Here is a 23,706-nt window from a genome sequence, read left to right as displayed (position 1 = left end):
AGGCTCTGTGTGCTGCTTGGGATTCTCTCTCTCTCTCTGCCCCTCCCCCATTCACACTCACTCTCGAAATAAATAAATGATAAAAAAAATTTTAAACACTTAAAAAGTAGACAAATATTAGCTATATTTAAAAAAACCAACTGCTTTTACATCTGCAATAGCTAGTCTGAATATATTAGGGAGAGATTCTGCTTAAATAAGTAAAACCATAAACCACTTAGCAAAAGATTAACAAGAGTGGGGTACCCTGTCTTAGGGCATGTCATCTCTGGTTCCAACAGCCCCAACTGGCTTCTCTGCCTAAGTTTCAAACCCCTTAATGGCATCTCCCACACTGCAGCCAGAGTGGCCTTTTTAAAACCTAATTATTCTTTCTTTCTTTTATGTGTATTTATTTAATTTTGAGAGAGAGAGAGAGAGAGAGAGAGAGCGAGCGAGCAGGCAAGGGGCACAGAGAATCCCAGGCAGGTTCAGCAGAGCCCGATGTGGGGCTCGAACTCATGAACTCATGATCATGATCTGAGCTGAAATCAAGAGTTGGACGTTTAGCCAACTAAGCCACCCAGGCACCCCAAAACTTAACTGTTTTCTGTTTTCAGGATATTTTTTCTAAAACATAAATCTGACCATTTCACTCCTCCACTTACAGCTTTCAATCCTGTATCCAAACTCGTATCTTGTCACACAAATCCTTTCACAATCTGTCTCCTCCCACCTACTTTCCAATGAACATTCAGTCTGCCTGGAATACTCTTGCTTCCCTCTATCTGGTTAACTTCCCTTCTGCCTTTAAGACTCAGTTTAGGAGTCCCCTACTCCAGGAAGTCTTCCTAACACCTCCCAGTCTTGGTTGGTGCCTCTCCTCCCCTGTGCTTCCTTAGCACCTTGTGCTTCTGTTCCCAATAATTGTCACAGTAAGTTGTAATCATCTGATCAGCTATCTCTCTTGCCCACCAAAGACAGCTTCAGGGCAAGAGCTGTGACATGTTCATCTTTGTCTCTCCAGCAGAGAACACAGTGGCAGAAGGGAGGGGTTGGCAGAGTGGGTGTCCAGTAAATGTTGGTGGAATGAAACACCCATATAAAGAATGTATTTTTACTAAAATACATGAGAAAATGTGAACGAAAGGGGAAAATGTACAACGTTGTAAAATAGAAAGATTAGCACAAAGAGAAACAAGTGAGACACAGTCCTTGGAATTTAACCTACACTCACTCTGCCAAAGTGTACAAAGATGATACGTGTGCAAAAATACCCTTATAGGTACTGTGATAGTGAAAAGCTAGAAACAATGAGAAGTTCATCATTCAGGGTCTAATTTGTTAAATAAATTATAGTCCACTTGAACAACGAATACTTTGCAGCCATTAAAGACTGGAATAGCTCTACATGTAGTAACATGGAAAGATGATTACTTTACTCAGGTTCTCAGAAGAGCACGCACAGCATGAGCCAATATTTACTTTTAAAATTATATTTGTGTATACATATAAGCACACATATTTGTTTATATGCAGGGAAAAAAGTCTAAAGAATTTATAATGAAATTATTAACTGGGGTCTCCTCTGAGTCGTACGACTGAATGCATCTGTGCAGTTCAGCTCAGTCTCATGGGTTGGCTCAGCCTATAAGCAATCCTAACGGCATGGTTGTGTTGTACTAGAGGTGCATTCCGGTTTCTTTGGAACACAGATCCTTCTCTTCATGTGTCCCCCTTCTTATCCCTTTCTCTCTCCAAGAAAGACACTGTTGATCAGGCTTTATATGTGAGCAATGAAGATGCCGAAGTCCCTCAAACAGAGTCCCTCTGCTTGTCAAATCCAATGGACCTTCTCCATCCTGATGTAACTTGATGCCTCTGTGGCCTCTGATATTGTTTTCTGTCTTCTGAAATATTCTCTTCCACCACTTTTTGAGACACCACCTGTTACTGTTCTTTCTCTCTCTTCTGCTGGCTGCATATGCCTTACCCAAACTTTAATTATCAGTGAACCCAAGCTGGGGCGTTGTCCTTGGTCTCTTCTCTTCTTTCTCCACCTGCTGTCCCTGAGGAATCTTACCCACTCCTGTGGTCCAACTACCATCTGCAAGCAGATGACTCCCAAGTATTAGCCCAAAGGCTCCCACTGACACCAGTCTCCTACTGGATACCTCCACTTGTTTATTTTGCAAGTACCCCTAACTCAACATTTCTAAATGGAGAATGGAACTCACTATTATCCCCCCTCAGTGTCCTGTACTTGTCCCTCCTGTACTTGTCATACAATAGCACCACCACTCACCCATCATTTCGGGCTCCTTAACATTTTTTGTATCTTTCCCTTTTCTTCCTCACTGCTACCTTAATCCAGGTCCTCATCACCTCTCCACAGGTCTACTGCAAAAATGTACTAACCAATCTCTGTCCCCAGTTTGGTCTTCTCCAACTCAATCTCATTACTGAAGTCAAAATAACCTTTTCCAAACACAATGTGATCTCATTACTCCCTTACCAAAAGTCCTTAAATGGCTCTCCTCACTGCTCTCAAATTAATTCCTAAGTATAACATCCAAGCTCTCGATGACTTGGAACTTCCCCGGCCTTACCTCTCACCTTTTTGCCCTCTTTCCTCCCTGCCAGCCCTCCTACCCCTTTGCCTCCATGAGCTAAGTTCTGGCTAAGGAGAGCAACTTGCATGTCCTTGTTTTGGGTCAGGCTGTCTGGCCTTCTTACATTTCTGTGCCTTAGCTCACACTGTTCCCTCTGTCTACAAGGTTTAAATACCCACCTTCCCCTCTAAACTGTAAACTTCCTGAGGGCAGGACCCCATACGTCACTCCAAGTTATACTGCCAGCTCTTGGCATAATGACTAGCACAATAAGTGTTTGCTGAACTGAATCAAACAGTTAAATAAAAACCACTTACATTTGGCTTTCAAATTGCTTTTGTACTAACATTTGAATATGGATGCAGTTGATTGGGAAAATCACACAACTGCAAACAAAATAATGGAACTATACTATAAAGAATGGAATCCAAAGGCGCTGGGAAAATGAAAAGTTTCTAATTCTTACTCATTGTTAAGAATTCTTCCTACTCCAGATTGTATATGAATTATCCTCATTATGTAGTTATTTCATTTCTATAACTGAACAACGAACTAAAAACTATTCTATCTCCTTTTCCAAATGAGAAAAGGAAGCTCAGCAAAGTAACTTGCCCAAGGCCTCACAACCAGTAAGTATATAAGCCAGGATGTGAACACACACAGCCTGACTCCAGAGCCTGCACACTTAGCCGCTTATACCCTGTACTTCTCTGTATTAGGGACTGGCACATGGGGAGTGTTTGATATAATGTAGTTCACCTTCTGGATATTCCCAAATCAGAAGAGCACAGGTCTTAAGAGGTGGCCAAAGGGCAAAAGGCTTCGACTCTCAGGCCAGGTCAGTGGAGTCACTGCTTCTGGCCTGTAGGAGGCAGTATACCTCACAGATGCCCCATAGGAACCCCACCCAGACTGGTCAGGAGGTACTGCCAACACCAGCCAAGCCCTTCCGGGAAGGGTAGCACTGTAAGGGAGCCCAGGAAGATCCAAGATTTGTCACCAAGAGGGTGAGAGCAGGAAAGGCAGTCGGTCTGGGGCAGGAAAAGAGAAGAGAGGGGGTCTAGGAAATCCTCTTCTAGGACAAAAAAAAAAAAAAAGACAAAATAACAAATTTTAGATCATAAAGGGAATTTCATGGTAACAATGATGACAGTTAGTCACTGTGCTAAATGCTTTACCTACCTTAACTCACTTAAGTGTTGGAACAACACTATGAGGTAGGTGCTGTTAGGATTCACCATTTTACAGGTAAAGAACCTAAGGAACTGGAAATTAAGTGACTTGTGGGACACTACAAGTAAGAAGCAGGACCAGGTTTCAAATGTAGGCAAAGTGGCTCCAGAGCTCACGCTTTAATCCTATACTCTTGTCTCTGGTAATGATACAGTCCTACCTCCTCCTGACTGAGATGAAAAAATATGAGGCTCTGTGACCTTACCCCAAGGTCACAAGTTGGTCAGTAGCTACATCAAGGAAGTTAATGATCTGCAAAGTCATTATGTGCTCCATGAAGTTTATGTTTTAAAGCAAGCAGTGCCCCTGGCTGGTCTTATGATCTAAGTCCAGTCCCCTAGGTTTAAGGGTAGGGGTTTCTGCATCCCAACACATTGTTAAGACAAATTCCCTGCAGGAAGCAGTCTTTTTGCTCATTTGGCAAACATTACTGAATACAAAGTATATACCAGGTCTTGTGCTAGACCCTAGGATAGAATGTTGAATAAGACTATCCTGTACTCAAGGAGCTCTAGGTAGGTCTAAGCCTAGGAGAAGACACCTAAACAAAACAAAATATGAAAGTATTACAGGCAGATCCAGGGTCCTAAGACAGTATTGAAGGGGAAACCCAGGGGGGTCAAAAGGACAGAGGAATCAATTCAGCTGGCAAAGGGGAACACCACAAAAAGAGGTAATTCTCGTCTTGAGTCTCAACAATGACTCAAGAAGACAGGACTCACATGAGAAGTACAGTGAACGAGAACATAGAACCTGAAATAGCATGGCATAACTTAATGGCTGTGGTAAGAAAAATAATGATTCCCAAGGATATCCATGCCCTAATCCTCAGAACCTGTGAATATATTACCTCACATGGAAAATGGGACTTTGATGAGATTAATGTTAAGGACCCTGAGATGCGGAGATTAGCCTTAATTATCTAAGTGGGCCCAGTATACTCACATGGGTCTTTAAAAGTAGAAGAGACAGAAGGCTTATGTTGGAGAGGTAAGTGTAAGAATTCGACCCACAACTGCCAGCTCTACAGATGAAGGAAGGGAACCATGAGCCACAGAATGCAGGTGCTTCTAGAAAGTAGAAAAGGCAAGGAAACAGATTCTCCCCTAGAATATCCAGGAAGGAAGACAGCCTTGTCAACACCTTGATTTTACCCAATGAGACCTGTCCTGAACTTCTGACCTATAAAACTATAAGATAATAAATAAATCTGTGTTTCAAGGTTTTCAACCACTAATTTTGTGGCACTTTTTCATGGCACCATTCAATGGAAAATGAATACCGGAATCTGTAAGTACTTCAAGATTGCTGAAGCAGTGGCAATCTATGGGACAAATCGAAAAGAAAAGGTCATTTGGAAGGTCTTTACCACTAACTTATTCCATAACCTTTATCAAGTTAAATCGCACACCCATTCATTCACCCACTCACTAACTCACTTATTCATCCAACAAACATTTTTAGCTTCACATAGAAGACTGTTTCATCTGGGTCTCAAGTGAAGGAAAAGTAAGAGTTTACCAGGGACAAAGGTGCGTCTTTAGGTTTCAAGAGGTGGCATGACATGGCGTAAGTACATCAGAGCTTTGTCACTTATTATTTGGTTTTCTGACCTAGGGCAAGTTCCTTCAAACTCTCTAAGCTTCAGTTTCCCACTTGTAAAACGGAGAAAATCGTAACGTTTCCCTCACACACTTGTTAAGTGGATCAAATGAGATCATAGATGGGAAAATACTTTGGAAGTACAGGGTTTTTTGCTGTTGTTAACCAGTCGTGAATGAAAGTAAGACGTCTCTGAAATCCGATCAATAGGACTGACATAAAACTTTCCCCAGAATATTCATGTATACAATATGAAAAAAGGGGAGCATGCTTGCTCACTCCACGGCCTTACGAGACATTTACCCAGTACTCCTTGCCCACTTATTTCCTCGAAAATAAAGGTATCCAGTCACAGAGCCCTTAATTAAGTGCTAGGTCCAAAGGCTTTTGTCCAGCCAGCCCTCGACTTCCCAGACCACTTGAGAATAGTGAGGGCACACATTTCTCCTGCCTCTTAAAACACTCTCCTCCTGGGCCTGCACATCACTGTACTGCCCTGGCTCTCTCCCTCCTCCTTCTTTTTTTTTTTTTTTATTTTTTTATTTAAAAAAAAATTTTTTTTTTCAACGTTTATTTATTTTTGGGACAGAGAGAGACAGAGCATGAACGGGGGAGGGGCAGAGAGAGAGGGAGACACAGAATCGGAAACAGGCTCCAGGCTCTGAGCCATCAGCCCAGAGCCTGACGCGGGGCTCGAACTCACGGACTGCGAGATCGTGACCTGGCTGAAGTCGGACGCTTAACCGACTGCGCCACCCAGGCGCCCCTCTCCCTCCTCCTTCTTAATTACACTCCTTCTACCTCTTCACTGGTTCCTCTTCCTCCTCCCACTTCCCCTCCACAGACATTTGCTCAGGTTCAATCCTTCACCCCTTTAATCTGTTCTTTTACTCAGAGAATTCATCCACTTAGGTGACTTTAAGCAAATGTTTCCAGGCAGATGAACTTCCAAACATGTCTTTTTAGTCTTAAATCTCTCATCTGCACTTCAATCCCACATCTCCGATTGTCTGTTGGACATTTCTGCCTAAGAGAGTTTACGTCAGAGCAAAATCCAAGAGATGCTGACTAAAATGGGAATACAAGGAGAAAACTCCCAACTGGGGTACATAAGAAATGGCACTAAATTCTGACTTAAAAGAGGTGAGTTTGAGCAGATGGCAGAACCCATAGAAATGCTCCAATAAAATAAAGGCACATATGGCTGGGGTCCAGGGCACAATGACAGTCTGTCTGCTAACCAGGAAAGAATGCTGCCCCAAGAGACCTGGGTTCTCATTGCATTGCTAGTGCTAACCTCGCTAAGTGGCCCTGGATAAGTCACTTCATCTTCCTGGGTCTTAGTTTCCTTCTTTACAAATTCAAGTAGCTAAATGGATTTAAAAGTGTTACAACATTGACATTTATAGAATTCAGAAATGGATAACAAAAATTAAAAGATCTCAACAGTAAACAAAGAATACAATTCACAAAGAAAAGAAGAGAGTGCCTATAAACACTTCATTCTATGCAGCAAATGAAAAACAAGATGCTATTTTTACCCATTAAATTAGTAAGATTTTAAGAAAATGGCAGGAATATAAACTGGAATATTTCTAAAAGTCTAAGATTCAAAAATGAATCAGGCTAGGAGATATATATGCCCAAGAATTACCTGAAATAAGGCCTCAGTTAAGCTGAAGTGGACAAGCTCTTTGGGTAGGTACTCTAAAGTCCCTTCTGTTTGGGGAAAGGGACAAGGACTGAAGAAAGAGAGAAGGGCAAGAAACAGGATATACAAAGCGAGAAAGAGCCATGGAGGGAATCCCTGACCCTGTCGTTTTCACTGATTTGATGAACATATCCTGAGCTGCTGCTATATGCCACACTAATGCTTGAAAAGCACTGGTGAATAAAATAGCATGGTCCTGCAGGCACAGAGCTGCGATTTAGCAAATAAAAGACAAAGAAGCCAAAAAATGAGTCAATTATAAAGTCAGAGAAGGCATATGAAAGAAATAAACATATAAAATAACACAGAATGGGCAACAGGTTCAGTGCCATTTATGTCAACAGAAAAGAGAGTAATCAATGGTCTCAAGTTCACAGTTCTGGGAAGATGAGAAATGAGACAAGAGTATTGGATCTGGGTAGAAAGAAATCACTCGTGTCCTGTGAGGAAAGAACAGTGGTGTAGGAGAAGCCAGGATGGAAAGGGTTTAATGAAGAAATGGGAGGGGCGGGAATGGGAGTTGTGAATGCGCATCAATCATTTTTAAAGGAATTTGGCTATAAAAGAGAAACAGGTGCCTGGAAGACGCAGCAGACAGTTAAAGGGGAAGATCTGAGTGTGTCTGAGGGCAGACAGAATGCGCTGGAGGAGAGGGCAACAAAGCGAAAGGCATGTTGGCATCCTCATTCCCTGTCACTTCCACAGTCAGTCCCTGCTAAGTCCAGTCCGTTCGCCCAGACCAGGTTCCCTCTATGAACCTGTCACTCCGCAGGCTGGCTTCTCTCCTGTTCCAAAAGTCAGAACTTTCTTCCATCCCACATTTCTTTTCTGATACTGCTGCCTCTCTTTTCTTTCAATACAAAAATTTTTTAAAGGGCCGGTTTCATTTCCTTACTTCTTCCTTACTCTTCCCGTTTCTGCTCCTAACCTTGCCTTTGAAGCTGTCTTCATCAAAACTGTTAATGACCTTACTTTGCAAAATCTAACATGCAATTTTTAGATTTAGCTTATTTGGCCCTTTGACAACAATGGACATACTGACACTCCCCCCCCCCCCCCCCCCCCCCCCCAGCAAATGCCCACTCCTTCCCACTGCATGACAGCATTCCCTCCTGTTTTCCTGGTCACACCTTCTCAGTTTCCTTCTACAAGTCTCTTAAATACTGGTGTGCCTCAGGATTTTGGACTTGGCTCTTAGCTTTTCTTATATACTCTCCCCGGGCAAGCTTATTATTGGTTGCCTCAGTTTCTAGCTATATGCTGATGATGACTCTCAAGTGTATATTTATAGTCTCCCCTTAGCTTCAGCCTTGTACATCCAACATCTTGTTGGACATTTCCTCTTGGATGCCCCACAGTATATCAAATACAGTAAGTCTAAAATGGAACTTGTTATTCCCCCCATCTCTATGGTAATAAGTGGTACTGCCATCCACCAATTTGCCCATATGAGAAGTCTGGGCCTCAACCTTCATTCCTTTATCTTCATTCCCAACATCCAATCAATGTCTACATCCTTCGGATTTTAATCTCTTGATTCCAACCAAACTCCTCCATACCCACAATGACTATCCGATCCAGGTCACTCTCATTTCTCACCCAGACATTTCAATTGCATCTTAACTGGCCTCCCTGCCTCTAGGTTTGCTTTTCTCCAACACTCTTCTGGTAGACAGATTTCCCTAAAACGCAAATCTGAATATGTCACTCCTCCATTCAAAACACTTCGATGCAACCACTTTTTATCCTTAAGAACTCAGGCTTTACGATGGACTAAAGCTACCCTTGCACTGCGATATGCTAGATAAAATCTGGACAAAAGTCACTTCATTCCCTCAAAAAAAGCAGACAGAGGCTAAAGAAGTAGGGTTATCCTAAGGGGTGATGTCAACAGCGATGTTACTAAAATACTTAGCTTCGGGCCCATGGTGAAGTGGGAGAGTTAACCGGTTAGTTGGACTCTGATACTGGGTTGGGATCTTTGAAAGGTGTGCTAAAGTATTCCAGGTAAGAAGTGGTCCTTGACTACTGGCAGAAAGGAAAAAAAAAAAGTAAATCCCCTCTAGAGATAAGCTCCAACTTAACCCCACAGAATTTCCAAGGATTAAAAGAAAAGAATGAGCTCACAATTAAACATCAACGAGCACATGGAAAGGCCAGCACCATAAGACTTAGAAGAAACAAAGATTTAAACCCCCAAGGACTATAAATATTAGAATAGTCAGATGAAGTATACAGAAGAACCATACATTAATATTTAAAGAAATCAAAGGCACTATCACAAGGATATACAAACAATATTTAAAAGAGACAGATTGGGGGGAAATTTTATAAAAATGTAAAACAGTTTTTGAAACAAAAAACTCAGTGAATGGGTTCAACAGCTGATTAGAGTGAGCTGAAGAGAGAATTAATGACTTGGAAGATATATATCTGAAGAAATTTACTGGAATTCTATGGGATAAGGAGATAGGGTTATGACAGACAAGCTAAGGGGTATGGAAAATAAAAGGTCTAAACATACTTCTAATTGTAGAATCCAAAAATGAAGGAATAATGAAAGAGAAGCACTTTGGGGGCGTCTGGGTGGCTCAGTTGGTTGAGCATCCAACTTCAGCTCAGGTCATCTCATGGTTCATGAATCTGAGCCCCACACTGGGCTCTCTGTTGTTAACAGAGCCCACTTTAGATACTCTGTCCCCATGTCTCTCTGCCCCTCCCCTGCTTGCACTTTCTCTCTCTCAAAAATAAACAAACTAAAAAAAAAAAAGAGAAATACATATTGTGGTAGCCAATCTACTAATAGCCTCCAAAGATCCTTACCTCTTGGTGTTCATAACCTGTATGCAGTTGCCTCCCAAAGTTTACCTGGGTTGGTCTCGGTGACAGAAGCGATACCATGTCACTTCCAAGATTAGGTAACGAAACATGCTGTGGCATCCATCTTGGTTGTTCTCTCTTGGGTCTCTTGTTCTGGGTAAGTCAGCTGCCGTGTCATAAGCAGCCATAAGAAGAGGCCCATGTGATGAGGAACTGAGGCCTCCTGCCAGCAGTTCAGTGAATGAGCCATCGTGAGATCCTCAAGCCCTGGTGAAACTTTCAGATGACTGCAGCCCCAGCTAACAGCTTGACTGCAACCTCTTAAGAGACCGTGAGCCAGAACCACCCAAATAAGCAGCTTCCAGATTCCTGACCCTCAGAAAAACTATGTGAGATAACAAAAGCTTAAGCTGCTAAATTTGGGGGTGATTTTTACACAGGGATAGACAACTAATACACACACTAAGACCGAACAGGCTTACAAAGAGCCTCTTCCATCTGGTCCAGACTGCCTCTCCAGTTTCATTTCTTGCCACACTTTCCCATTTATTACATTTCACACACACCAAACTTTTAGTTTCTGGAATGCATCATGTTCTCTCCCCCCTCCAGTCCTCTGTAAAGCGCACATGTTACCCACTATCTAACACATTCTTCAACACCTTCTTCTCTACTCCCAATGCATATACTCCTTTGGCTAGCTTCTACCCATCATCAGAGCACTCATCACACTGTATGATAAACTCATATTAAACTGTCTGTCCTTCCATTAGACTGCAGGATCCAAAAAGGAGAGGACAATATCTGTCTCCTTTATTATTACGCCAGTGCAGTTCCTAGCACAAAGTAGTCAGTAAATATTTGTCCCTTTTAGCCCACAGGATATGGACAGGCAGGAGGCTAAAGGTAGAAGAATGGAGACATTTTCAGGCAATGATCCAAATGAATCTTCAGCCTAGTAACTGAAGTAACTACAAAGGAACCAAGAAACCCCTATATTCCATACAACCTCAGGTTTAGGGAGGGCTTAGGGTAAGGTCAGGAATCAATAATTTCCAGCTCCTCCTAAGTTAAGCCTCCTTGTTATGGCTTCATTATGATCCTTGAATTGAAATCTATGAACATCAGACACATCCATTCTTAAAAGCACACTCGCAACTGTACTCAAAGGACAAATAATTTTTTTTTAATTGATCTCTGTGCCCAATGTGGGGCTTGAACTCACAACCCTAAGATCAAGAGTCACCTGCTCTACTGACTGATCCAGCCAGGCACCCCATAAACAGAAATATATATTTTTAAATGATCATCTGTTCTGTGTGTGGGGGACAATTCCAGCCTATTCCGTTGATATTTATGATCTGAGCAGAAATGGCATTTGTGGTGTGTGCCTAAATATGAACATACACATACACATATGTACATACATACATGTCACAAAATATTAATCACTAGTACCCTCTACTGGTGGAAATACCTTATCGGCTCATATGAATGGTCTTATTGCCCTCTAGTGACCACGACTTATAAAGAGAAAATCCAGCAGCAGATGGGAGAATCTCCTTGGCTGTAATGATGGGGTTTTATGTTCTTTAAGCATCTAATTTTCTCAGATTCTGGTTTATATTACAGGGGTGCAACTCTCGAGACTCTTGGGGGGCCCTCTGGGGGATTCCACACAGCTCTTGCCAGCTGTTAGCGCCAGTCTGAAGCTGCTCTCTCTTTTGCTTCCCATGAACAAGAGGTCAAGGGGAGGCAGAGAAGGCATTGGTTGCACTGGCGAGGGCAAGAACAGCAGCTGTGAATGACTACCCTGGACTCCCTAGGGAGCTGGGAGCAGCTTGAGGAACACATGTTGGCCCTCCCTTACATATTATTCACAGTTGTGTACTGTACTAAAATGGCAATTCAACGTAGTCCCTGACTTACCTTTTAAACATCTCAATGCTGTAATAAAGGATGTCGCAGCAAATGTTGCCATCATTTTGTTTTTACAAACCACACTCTGCAAGTTATTTCTGCTCAAGACAGAAAAGCTAAGATTTAACTGTCAAGATTTAGCGGAAATGTCATCTCTTCTATGAAATCTTTTCTGAATTCCCCAGATGTAGGTGACTGCTCTGTCCTTTGTGCCAGCAGGTACCTTGTACAGAGTACAATGATATCCAGGATACTCTTCATATGTTTTTATTTATAACCTATAATATTTTCTGCTCCTCATTGCCTATACGCTTGTTTCTCCTACCAAACCTCAAGTTCCTTGAGGTGACGAACCATGTCTCATTCATTTCTACACACCTTGCATCAAACGCGCTCAAAATGTTATCCCTAGATCACTGCTGGTTACCAGTCTATGAGGTAAGTACAGAAACTGAAGTATGCATTAAGAAACTTTAATAGCAATTTGACAGAGTAATTCTGTATCCGTTGAATCTAAAAAAAAAAAAAAAAAAAAAAAAGGAAGAAGAAGAAGAAGTGGGGCTTGTATTTTGTATATTTTAATTTTATTTTTCTGGAAATTTTTATTATGTGTTATAGAAGTATTGGTCTGCAACCAATGGAGAATTTTTTAAACAATGGTCCTTCACCACAGACAGTCTGAGAGGCACTGATATGATAGATAACTTAATGTTTGAGGCAGGGAGGAGAGGAAGAAGAGACAAAATATAAGTACTTTTCATAAAATTCAGAAGAACATACCTATCCTTGTTGATTTTAACACTTCCCTGGAGGGTATTTTCTTCTTTAATTCTCGTAAAGCTTCAACTAGATTCTCTCTGGTCTGACCAGGAAGCTCCAACGTAGTTTTCCACCTTTTTATGTCTTCTATAACCACAACTCTCTGGGAAAAAGAAAAGTCATTTGGAAATGGAACATTTTCATTAGAAAAACATCTGCCTTCACCTGAGTTAATGGGGCTCCTATTGACATATGAATTATTGATTATGACCTGAACCAAAGCACAGTACATGATGGCCCCAAATGATGGGTAATTGCTTAAAAGCAGGTCCCGCTTACTGCAAATCAGGAAGAGAGTTACGTCTATTAGGAAAAGTGCAAGTTTTAATCTAACCATGTCAGACACTGCTGGGCACTTAGCAGAGAGAGGCAATAAGGATGAGAAGAAAAGAAAAATGATACTAAGGTGAATCAACCTTATAGCTCACTTAAGTGTCTTCATTCACAGGCAAGGGCAGAAAGCAAAGAAGCCATAAAGGCATATTTATTTCAACAATAAAAAGCATACTTCAACAGCTCCCCACTTCCTAGATGATAAAAGTCAAAGTCTCTTGTTTGAAAAGTTTTTAAAACTCTGAAACACATAATAAGGTACAGAGTAACTATTTATAACTGAAAAAAAGTTAACATTTTGCCATTTCCCATAAAATAACAAAACATTCTAAAGTTTGTCTCCTTACACCCTTCACTAAACTCATTTCTCGCCTGTTTCTAAGAGAAATCACCACCTTCAAGTTGATATGCATCTCTCCATTTGGTGTAAAATATGAACACTTAAGGAATCTGGGTGAAGGGGATGAGGAAGTTCCTTGCACTCTGCTGCAACTTTTTCGTAGTTCTGAAGTTATTTCAGCTAAGAATTAAAAAAATTAAACTGAAAGACAAAATAATAAAGTTGCTTTCATAATTACAAAAAAAATACTGTCTTGGATGGTTATTTCCCCGGGGAGGTAGGCCCAATTAGGGAAAGGAAGGGGGCACAGAGGGCTTCTGGGATTCTGGTAATGTTCTGTTTCTTGATCTGGATACTGGTGACACAGGTGTGTTCACTTTGTGAAAATCTGTCAAGATGCACATTCATGATTTGTTCACTTTTCTATATACAGGTTATAGTTCAATAAAAAGCAACAACAACAAAATCTCAATTTCCTTCCCTGGCTGGGGTCTGCTTCCAACCTAGCAGCCCATGGTGGGAGAGGTCTGACTCCTCTCCCCATTTTGCTTCCCCTTCCCCCATCTGCTTGTTTGCTTTGGCCTCTGACCCTTCGAGGTTTGAAGCTGGGAAAAGGAGGAGAGGCAAGGGACACGAAAAGCCTTCTCCTCTTTTGTGATACTACACTAGTCCGGTTTTAGTGTGCTCTCTAGACTTGGCAGATTCGGAAAGCAGACTCTTTTTTCTTTTGAGGTGTTTCTGTGGTTCCTCGGAGAGCTCCCATTGTGGAGACCTCACTTGCCATCCCTGTAGTGTTGGCAATGCCTCTTCTAGCCAGCCACTTCCAACTCCCCGCAAGCTCCCAGTTTTCGGCAAACCACTTTACACACACTCTCTGTGGGGGTCCCACTGACCTTCCAATGATCCTTGTGAACTTAACCCCTTTAAATCAACTCCAGGCCAGCTCGCATTTTTTCTGCTATATCCTCATCTTTGCCCTGAAGAATTCTAAGGGTTAACAGCCTTCCCATTCAGCCACTCTCTGTTTTTAGTCTTTCCCAGGCACAGATCTGGTCTCTGTGTCCACCAGATCCAGGTACAGAGGTCAAGTTCTCCAAGTGAAAATATCACAGCCCTCCCACTATATCCATGGGAACTCTCCTCTCTTCTTTTAATTTCAACCTTCTTTATGGCCTAGAGTAGGTGATGGGTTCGGGATTCCGAAACTGGTCTTCATGTACCGCCTTCACAATTTCTTCATAGTCTAGAATCTCATCTGGGAACACTTTGCTTTGTTCTCAGCCTTGGGGTGCTTTAGCCAGAAGGGAGACAAGTTCTTTGTTATGATCTGCTACAATACAAAACAATACTGTCAGTGGTATATGGTATGCAAAATAAAGAAATGAAGCCAGTTAAGGGGATATTTTCAATAGGAAGAAGATGTAAAGTATAAATATCGTATCATTCTGCAAAAGGCTTTTTTTCACTCAATATATTTTCTCCATTCACTCATACTCATATACATAAACCCAGTTGATCCACTTAATAGTAATGGATAGTATTCCATTATTTTTACACACAAATGTCTCAGAATTTTAAAATCTATTCCCCTAATGGATATTTAGGGTCACCCCACCCAACATTCTTCCTGTTGTAAACACTGCTAGGATGAACTCCTGCCTGTGACATATTCAATACCGTCTTCCATCCCTTGCCTTTTAACTTTTCTGGGTCATTATGCTTTAAATAGCCTATGGTTGCTTCATTTTGCCCCCATTCCCCATCCAATCTGAGAATCTCTATCTTTTAACAGGCATGGTTAAGCCACTCGCATTTATTACGATTACTGATATAACTGGATATACTTCCTCTTTGCTTCTTTTACTTTTCCTTTCTTATCTTTGATGCTAACAGCTTGAGTTTTCTTTGATCTTTTCTTTACGGTTGGCAAATTATAAATTCTATTTCTATCATTATAGTGTTCGTTATTATACTTTTTAAGACATATGCTCTATGAAATCTGTATCAGTATCCTCCTCACAAGCTTCGGCTTCAGAAATCCCTACTAGAAATATAAATGACTTGTCTATCTTTTCGTGTACCTTAACTGTTCTTTCATATTTTTCTCTATTTCTCTGGAATGAATTCTAAGTGATTTCCTCGCCTCAAGCTTCCAATCCACTATTTCTCTCTGTAGCTATGGCTTGTCTACTTTTAACCTGTTCCATGTCTCCATCAAGGAATAATCTTTTCATCGGACAACTTAGTATTTTCCTCAAAATCTGCCCAATTTCTTTTCATAGTCTTTTGTTTTTTTCTTACAGTATCTCATCTTTTCTTTATAAAATTCACATATTTAAGATCTCTTTCAGGTTGTGCTCTTATTGCCACTTCTTGGGGTAGAAAGGCTATTATTTATCTCTATCTCTATCTCCTTCTCCCTCTGGGTAATTTTGACCATAAGTTCATCTTTAATGGAGACTATTTCCATGGGGATCTGGTGTCCTAGGGTGTGAGGCGTTTTAACAGGAAATCTCACATTTGCCTTGGCCAAAGCCTCTGGATTTCTCTGATCTATGCCAGTTATGTTCACTTTTTTCCTGCTTTGCTAAGAGTGTAAATTTAAAACCACGCATAGTAGTAAGTATGGGGTTCTAATTTATTACAGTCAATTCTTTTTCCATCCAAACCCCCTGAGAAGATCATCATTTTCATGCTATCGCCTTGGACTAGTGGATGGAATTTTTCTAGTTCATTTTTCACAAACATGGTAGACCTGTTTTGGCTCCCAGCTTGAAGTGGGAATTATTAGCCTGAGGCCTTAGGCCCCACACTGGCCCTAAAACTTCACACCCCAAACATTGTATCTAGTTTCATAAAACTGTTCAGCTTCAGCCCCCACTTAAAGCTTAGGGTTTGAATTTCCTCTCTCTTTCCGGCATCTGAAGATTTCTCGTTCTTGCTTTCAAGCTCAGCTCTGTATTAGAGACTTTTTATCTAGCATTTCTACATGGTTAGAATGAGGTTAGGGATTCCACATGAGATCATTCTAGTATATGGAACTACAGAAGCCCAAACTCTAGCATGGCATAAAAGGCCTTACATGACTTGGCTCCTGACATCCTTTGCAGCTTCATAATTTGCTCCAGCTACATAGCAAACTATCTGAAGCTGCCTAAATGAATTGCAGTGTTTCACACCCTCTGCCTGGGATGCTCTTTTTTTTGCCTCAACCATATGATAAACACCTACTTACATTTTAAGACTCCTTTCGAGCATCCCGTCTTCTATGAGGCCTTTCCTGACTCTCTCCTACCAAATTTGACCACAATCCCTTTTAAGTCCTTTGTAATCTGGACACATTCCTACCACTGTATCTGCATTTTATGCACATACTTATTTATAAGGCTGTCTTCACCACTGACTAAGCAATTTGAGGGTTGGGACAATTTATTTGTCTCTCTATTCCCTGCCACACTAGGTATTATTGAACAAGTCATCTCTACCCTCGAGGACTAAACCCAGTATAGTTTTCAGATCCGAAATTTTAGCTCAGAAATAGAAAAATCTGCAGTCAATTCCAGAACAGAATTCCACATATATCCAAGAATGTTCCTTATTTCTGTCCAAATATGGGTCTCGAAAGAGAAATTTCAAGTTATTATCTGAATTATTTAGAGGAACAAGGGAAGTGGACACAAAGTATCAAAGGGGAAGCTACAATGAGCAGTGGAAAGGTTATCACCAGAAAGACGTGCTCTCTCCTATACCATCTGGTCTTATAGTTGTGGATGGCTGAAACATCAGGTTTGACAAAACCAATTAGGGAAAATGATTCACTCATAAGCAATAACATGGAAACCATCCCACCAGAGGGGGCAGGGGACAATCTATTGGCTGCTCCATCCTACAGAAGGAGGAAAGGTTTACAGAACATTCTAAAGTGCTGAACCTAAAAGAATTCACATATTCTTGAATCTTTTAATAATAATTTAAAAAAATCTCCTATTGCAACCAATAGAGGAAATCACTTTCCCTTCAGGAAGTAAGAAGAGATTAACCAAATTAACCTCTACCATTCAAATGTATATTACACACGCTCTATTGGGTATCACTTCTACTGAATGTGATAAGGCTATGGCAAAATTACTTGTAATATACCGATAACAGAAGTACAATGGTCCCAATATCCAAGATTTTTATACCTCTTCCGCTTGACATTCAGAAACCTCCACTTTCTTAGTTCACCCTGTAGGGGGCAGACAGTGGAACCAGACTGTCTAGGTCAAATCCCAGCTCTGCCACTTAGAGCTGCATGACCTTGAGCAAGCTACTTAATCTCTCTGTGGCTTAGATTCATCTGTAAAATATAAATGATAAAAGCATCCATTTCGCAGAGCTGTTATCAGAGGTTAAAGAGTTAATATATGTAAAGCACTCTGCACAATTCCTGGCCCAGAGAAACGGGCTCAATGTTAGCTGTAATCATGACCATCGCTATCATCATCACTGTTCCCAGCTCTAGTGTTACCACACAAGCCCCTCCTTTTCCACACATGAAAAGAGAACATTACTGATCAGTTTTACTATATGACATGCACAATGCTTAGCCCTTTCAATATGTATTTATCTATTTAGCTCTCATAACAACCCTGCAGGTTATAGTTATTTCTAATGTTACTGATGAGGAAACTGAGGCTTGAACATTCAGCAGATTCTTGGCATTTAAATGTGACACTGGTATGTGGGAATAAGTTACTTGGCAGAGTAGATCTCTTTAAAATACAAATTTAACTCAACTTGTTTTTAGTTTGTCATTGTGTATACATAAAGTAAGCATGTGTGCGCGGACAAAGGGAAGAGAGCAGCAAGTACTACTACTTATTAAGTGGTTATACGTCACTACTTCCCTCTACCTCGCCAAATCTTTTCAAATCTTTAAGGTGCTCTGAGCACTAAAACAGACACTGAACTCTCTCCTCTTATCTCTTAACCTTTACTGTCTAAACAACAGTTTTGTAATGGATCACATATGATTTTCTATCATTACTTATTAATTTCTTATAATATGATCCTCCAATAGGAAGTCCCATGAGGGTTCATACTTTCATCTTAAGTTTCTTTTATGGGGGCACCTGGGTGGCTCAGTCGGTTAAGCATCTCACTTCAGCTCAGGTCATGATCTCACGATTTGAGTTCGAGCCCTGCATCAGGCTCTGTGATGACAGCTGGGAGCCTGCTCTAGATCCTGTGTCTCCCTCTCTCTCTCTCTTCCCCTCCCCCCTGCTTGTGCTCTGTCTCTCTCTCTCTCTCTCTTAAAAATAAATAAACATTGGGGCACCTGGGTGGCTCAGTCGGTTAAGCGTCCGACTTCGGCTCAGGTCATGATCTCACAGTCCGTGAGTTCGAGCCCCGCGTCGGGCTCTGTGCTGACAGCTCAGAGCCTGGAGCCTGCTTCAGATTCTGTGTCTCCCTCTCTCTCTGACCCTCCCCTGTTCATGCTCTGTCTCTCTCTGTCTCAAAAATAAATAAACATTTAAAAAAATTTTTTAAATAAATAAATAAATAAACATTTAGAAAAAATTTTTTAATTTCTTTTATGTTCCCTGGAGTATGTAGCATAGTGCTGGGCTTGAAGTTGTTTTGTAATAATATTTGTTAAATAGTTTACTATACAGACCCTGCAAGGGCATCCCCAAATAAGAATGATTATTATTTAGTCAATAAATTTTTACATGCAGGCACTGTGTTAGGTCTTGGAGCAGAATCAGAACATAATAAGACACTGTGGTCTCAGTGCTCAGGAATTCATAGTAGACTGGGGAAAAGTACAGGTAATCTGATCATCACAACAGTAAGGTACGTGCTATGAGGATATTCGAAGAAAGTGCTGAGACAGTATTGAAGAGGGAAGGACTAATTCCCTCCAAAGGACTCAGAAAGCACTTCAACACTCACTTATTTAACCATTTAATATATGCCAAGCACTGTGACAGGAGGTAAATAAAATACCCAAGGTCCCTGTACTCATGAAACTTATAATCTAGGATTCACAAGGAAAGTCGCACTTGAGTGGGTTCACCAATGAGTAGCATTGTCTCCATAAAAAAAAAAAAAAAGAAGAACAAAGAAAGAAAGAAAGAAAGAAAGAAAGAAAGAAAGAAAGAAAAAAAAGTTTGCCAGGAAAAGGGACCAGCATCAAGTCAAATCACTGGAGACATGAAAGAAACTAGTTTATACAGAGAACAGCAAAGAACGGGGTGTGGCTGGAATGCATTCCTGGGAATGGGGAGCCATAAGGGATGAGATGAGAAGGCTCACTGGGGCAGAACAGGGTCTCATACACAATGCCAAGGCTTTTAGTGTTTTAGTTCATTTGATCATTCAGAAAAATACACAGTGATCTTCTATGTACCAAGCCCTGTGCCAGGTACCAGGGACGCAAAAATCAGTCAGACACAGTCTTTCAAGAAGCTCAGAGTACAGTAATATACAGTATTAAAAAAGACACAATATAGCACAAAGGAGTGCAGTGACAGGGTCATGTTTAAGATACAGGGATGGCTTAGAGAACGGAGTGATTAGATTGGCTTTCTGTCTGGGAGACAGAAGGGTGGTCAGGAAAGGCCTCATAGTAGAGGAGACTCTTGAACTAGGTCATAGTGAATAAACTGGAGGTCATAAATTGATGATAACAGCAAACACTTGCACAAGTACTTATGTGCCGATCTCGGTTCCAAGCACTTTACATATATTGGCTCACTCAAACTTCAAAACTACCTTATAAAATAGATAGTTCATTAATCCCACTTTATGAAGAAAGACACAGAGAGATTAAATGACTCGCCCAAGGTCATGCAAACAGTAAGTGGCATGGCTGGGATTTAAACTTTGTTCTTTTTTTTTTTTTTTCTAAATGTTTATTTTGTGAGAGAGAGTGTGTGCATGTGTGGGGCAGGGTGAGAGAGAGAGGGAGACAGAATCCCAAGCAGGTTCCATGACATCAGTGCAGAGCCTGATGCAGGGCTCGATCCCACAAACCTAGAGATCACGACGGAGCCAAAATCAAGAGTCAGAAGCTCAACTGCTTAACCAACTGAGCCACCCAGGTGCCCCCAGAGTCTGTGTTCTTAATTACCATACTATATTGCCTCCAGGACAAGAACGTAAGGCCGTTCCAGCCAAACAGGACAGCATATGCAAAGGTACAGAGGTAAGAAACAGCACACCATCTTTGGAAAATTGAGGGGTTGGCACCGGATAGAATGTAAACAAGGAGAACAGCAGGGGATGAAGCAGGCGGATGCCAGGTCACAGAGGGCCTTGGGTGCCAAGTAAAGAAATGTCTTCATTGACAGGTAATGAGAAACAGCTGAAGGGTTAGGCAGGGAAGTCACCTGACAGATTTTCTTTTTTTTAAGACTGATTTCTCTGGCTTCAGTGTGAAGGGGAGAATGAAAGAGAACGCCAAAGGCAGGGAGACAAGTTAACAGACCATGGCACTGCTCTAGATGAGGGATTTTTAAATTTAAAGTTGGAGATGTAGAGACGAGAAGGACTTTTAGGAGGCAGAATTGGAAATTAGATACAAGAGAGGAAAGAGTTAAGGATGGCTTCCACGTTTCTAGTCCCAGTTTCTTGGCATATGGATTTAAAAGTAAAAACAAGAGAATAAAGAACAGGTTTGAGAGAAAAGCTACTGCATTGAAGGGGAAAGTTATTCCCCATACACACTTATTATTTATTCTGATTCCATCGTCACATGACATAGTCTCATCTTCACACACAGGGACTCTCAACTGAGGCCCAAGTGGGGACACAGAGAGGAGAAGGGGCAGGTGGAGGTATATTAGAATCTGGGTGTTTGTATGTGAGTAGTTCGATTACTACCCTCCTCTTTTTCTTCCAGTCTGATACCACAATCCTGCCCACCACGTCATTGAGAATCACTATTGTATACAAGTATCCATGAACACTCTGATAAAACACAGACAGTTGAAAAATCTGATTATGCACAGAAATCCAAGACCAGGAGAGACTTTTAAAGATCATCTAGAATTCAGCAGGTCTAAACCAAGGGCTGCCTGGAAACACATGAGGGCATTTTTGCTTATCACAATGGGAGGTGCTGTTGGCATTTAGTGTCTGAAAGCCAAGGATGTTAAATGTCCCATAATTCACAGGACAGTTCCAAATCATGAAGAATTAACCTTGCCCCAAATGACAACAATGTTCCTTTGAAGAAATACTGATATGGTTCGACCCCCACATTTTACAGATGAGGACAAATTGAGATCCCAAGTAAGAAATGACTTGCTAAAGATCACCCAGCTGCACAACAGGGCCGAGAACCAAGGCTTCTGTTTATACTCCCCTGCACTGCTTTCTAATCAGGGTCTGGTAAATCCGTAGCACGTCTAGAAGAGGAGTCCAACTAAGTATGGAAGTTAAGTACTCAGAATGCTGCCTTGCTATCATAGCCCTGTGCATATTTTCTCTAGCCACAGATCCCACTCTCACCTTCAGAGACCTAGGCTGGAGCTACACATTTGGCAGTCATCACCGTGGGAAGCCGTAAGACAAATAAGGTTACCCTGGCCAAATACATAAAATGTGACGAGCCCTGGGGAGCACAAATATTAGGAGTCTGGTGGAAGAGGAGGAGCCCATTAAGGAAACTAAAAAGAAAAGGCCAGAAATGTAGAAGTTCAAGAAGGCAAAGGGAACTAATTACAACCGTTTGTTTGTTTGTAGTGAAACAATTCTTACTTGGTCATTAATTGGGTACCTATGTCCATTGATGCATTGTTGTCTATCCTGTATCTATTCCCTTGCCTCTTCTTTGCCAACAGAAATCAGACATGTCAAAGTTGCAAATAGTCTTATCAAAATAGTCTGTTTCCCAGTCTCAGCTGTAGCTGTTAAGACCATGTGATACAGTTCCAGCCAATAAGACAGGAGAGTATAGTATCATCACCCAGCCTTATTGAGTTTGTACAGAGTACACAGAATCATATTTGGTACTTTAACATTCCTAATAAACCAGAAAATCTTGCCAAAAAAAAAAAATAATAATAATAATAACCTAGGGGGCTTGTCCTACCAGACAGCAAAACACACCATAAAGCCAAAGTAATCAGAAAAGTAACAGAAATGCATGCAGGCCTTGATAAACAGAAGTCTGTATAGGTATGAAGAAAATAAATTAGGAGTGATCAGGAACCCTTTGGGGAGAAAACAGCAAGAAAGAATTCACAGGTCTTCCACAGAACTCCTCCTGCACCACCTTGCTATCACAGTCCTTTCCACATTTTCTCTGGTCCCATATCCCCTCTCACCTTAAGAGATTCAATCGTGGCCTGCTTGTAAATCTTTGCACCAGGATCTTTCTTCTGAGGGCTATTCTGGATTCTAGGCGTTCGAATGACGAATTTATCCATGCCTAGGGGACTCCCAACTACCTTCACGTGCTTGCAGCGTGTTCTGCTCAAGAAAGAGGGAAGATTCTAAAACGTCATCAAAACTGCTGTGATGTGTGCTCCTAAAGTAACACAATGGCCTTTTATATACTCTGGAAGCCTTCCTCAATTAGGAGGACTGGGGTGGAATGTACAGGAAAGAAAATTTCGTCTTGGAAAAGAAATATCTTGCTATGAACTGAAATTGTATATAACGATCAGTCTAATTCCTGAGTTAGGAGGTGCCTAGCTTCAGAAGTGCACGCTGTGCAAGGGATTCCAATATTGGGCCAGGCGTTGAATCTGGTGACTTCCAAAGCCTCTTCCAACTTAGGTGAGGTTGAGGCAGGATTAAAAGTTCCCCCGAGTTCCGTGAAGCTCTATTAACAACTATCTCACCATAATCACAATTCCAAAGATCCCCCTAGTAACTAGCAACTAACAACCACCTCCAGATCTCAGCAGGGTCCTCACAAGCAACCATCTCCAGGTACTGCTCGGTGGTCAAAAGACCCTAACCAGGACTGTCGTGTTGTGGATCCCCCGGCAAAGGGAAACACCATCTTCCTCTACCCTCAGCACTCAGGGGCCCAGCAAGGGGAACCCAACAACGGTCTGACGTGAAACCCACCAGGAAAAGCAGTCCTGCCAGCAGCTGGACCCTTCCAGAGCGCACCCGCTGAGGACCCAAGCCTGGGCCGTGGGGGTGAGAATTAAACCGACGCTTCCTTCCCAGACCGTGGTTTCTCGGAACTGGCTCCGCCACCCAGCGAAGCGTCTCCGAGCCACAGCAAACCACATTCCCCAGAATGCACTGCAAAGGAGCCGGTGAGGCCCGCCCAGGGCGATTGTAGTTCTCCGAGATCAACTTTCCCGACCCCACCGTGCACTGCTAGCCAG

At 41.6% G+C, this 23,706-nt stretch overlaps 1 protein-coding gene across 1 annotated transcript in view; it reads right to left on the bottom strand.

Annotated features, from left to right (window-relative positions):
• Window positions 1-23,662, bottom strand: part of TCEANC2 (transcription elongation factor A N-terminal and central domain containing 2) — a 37,035-nt gene extending 13,373 nt beyond the window's left edge. The window contains exons 1-3 of the mRNA XM_043575058.1: window positions 23,438-23,662; window positions 22,687-22,831; window positions 12,658-12,799 (exon numbers count right to left, since the gene is read on the bottom strand). Coding sequence (XP_043430993.1) covers window positions 12,658-12,799; window positions 22,687-22,788 — 244 coding nt within the window. The 5' untranslated portion in view covers window positions 22,789-22,831; window positions 23,438-23,662. The remainder of the gene's footprint in view (window positions 1-12,657; window positions 12,800-22,686; window positions 22,832-23,437) is intronic.
• Between the last annotated feature and the right edge of the window lie 44 nt (window positions 23,663-23,706).

The sequence above is a fragment of the Prionailurus bengalensis genome, chromosome C1 (genome assembly GCF_016509475.1).
Source record: "Prionailurus bengalensis isolate Pbe53 chromosome C1, Fcat_Pben_1.1_paternal_pri, whole genome shotgun sequence".
In the NCBI taxonomy this organism is placed as follows: domain Eukaryota; kingdom Metazoa; phylum Chordata; class Mammalia; order Carnivora; family Felidae; genus Prionailurus; species Prionailurus bengalensis.
This window is presented reverse-complemented; position numbering and strand designations above follow the sequence as displayed.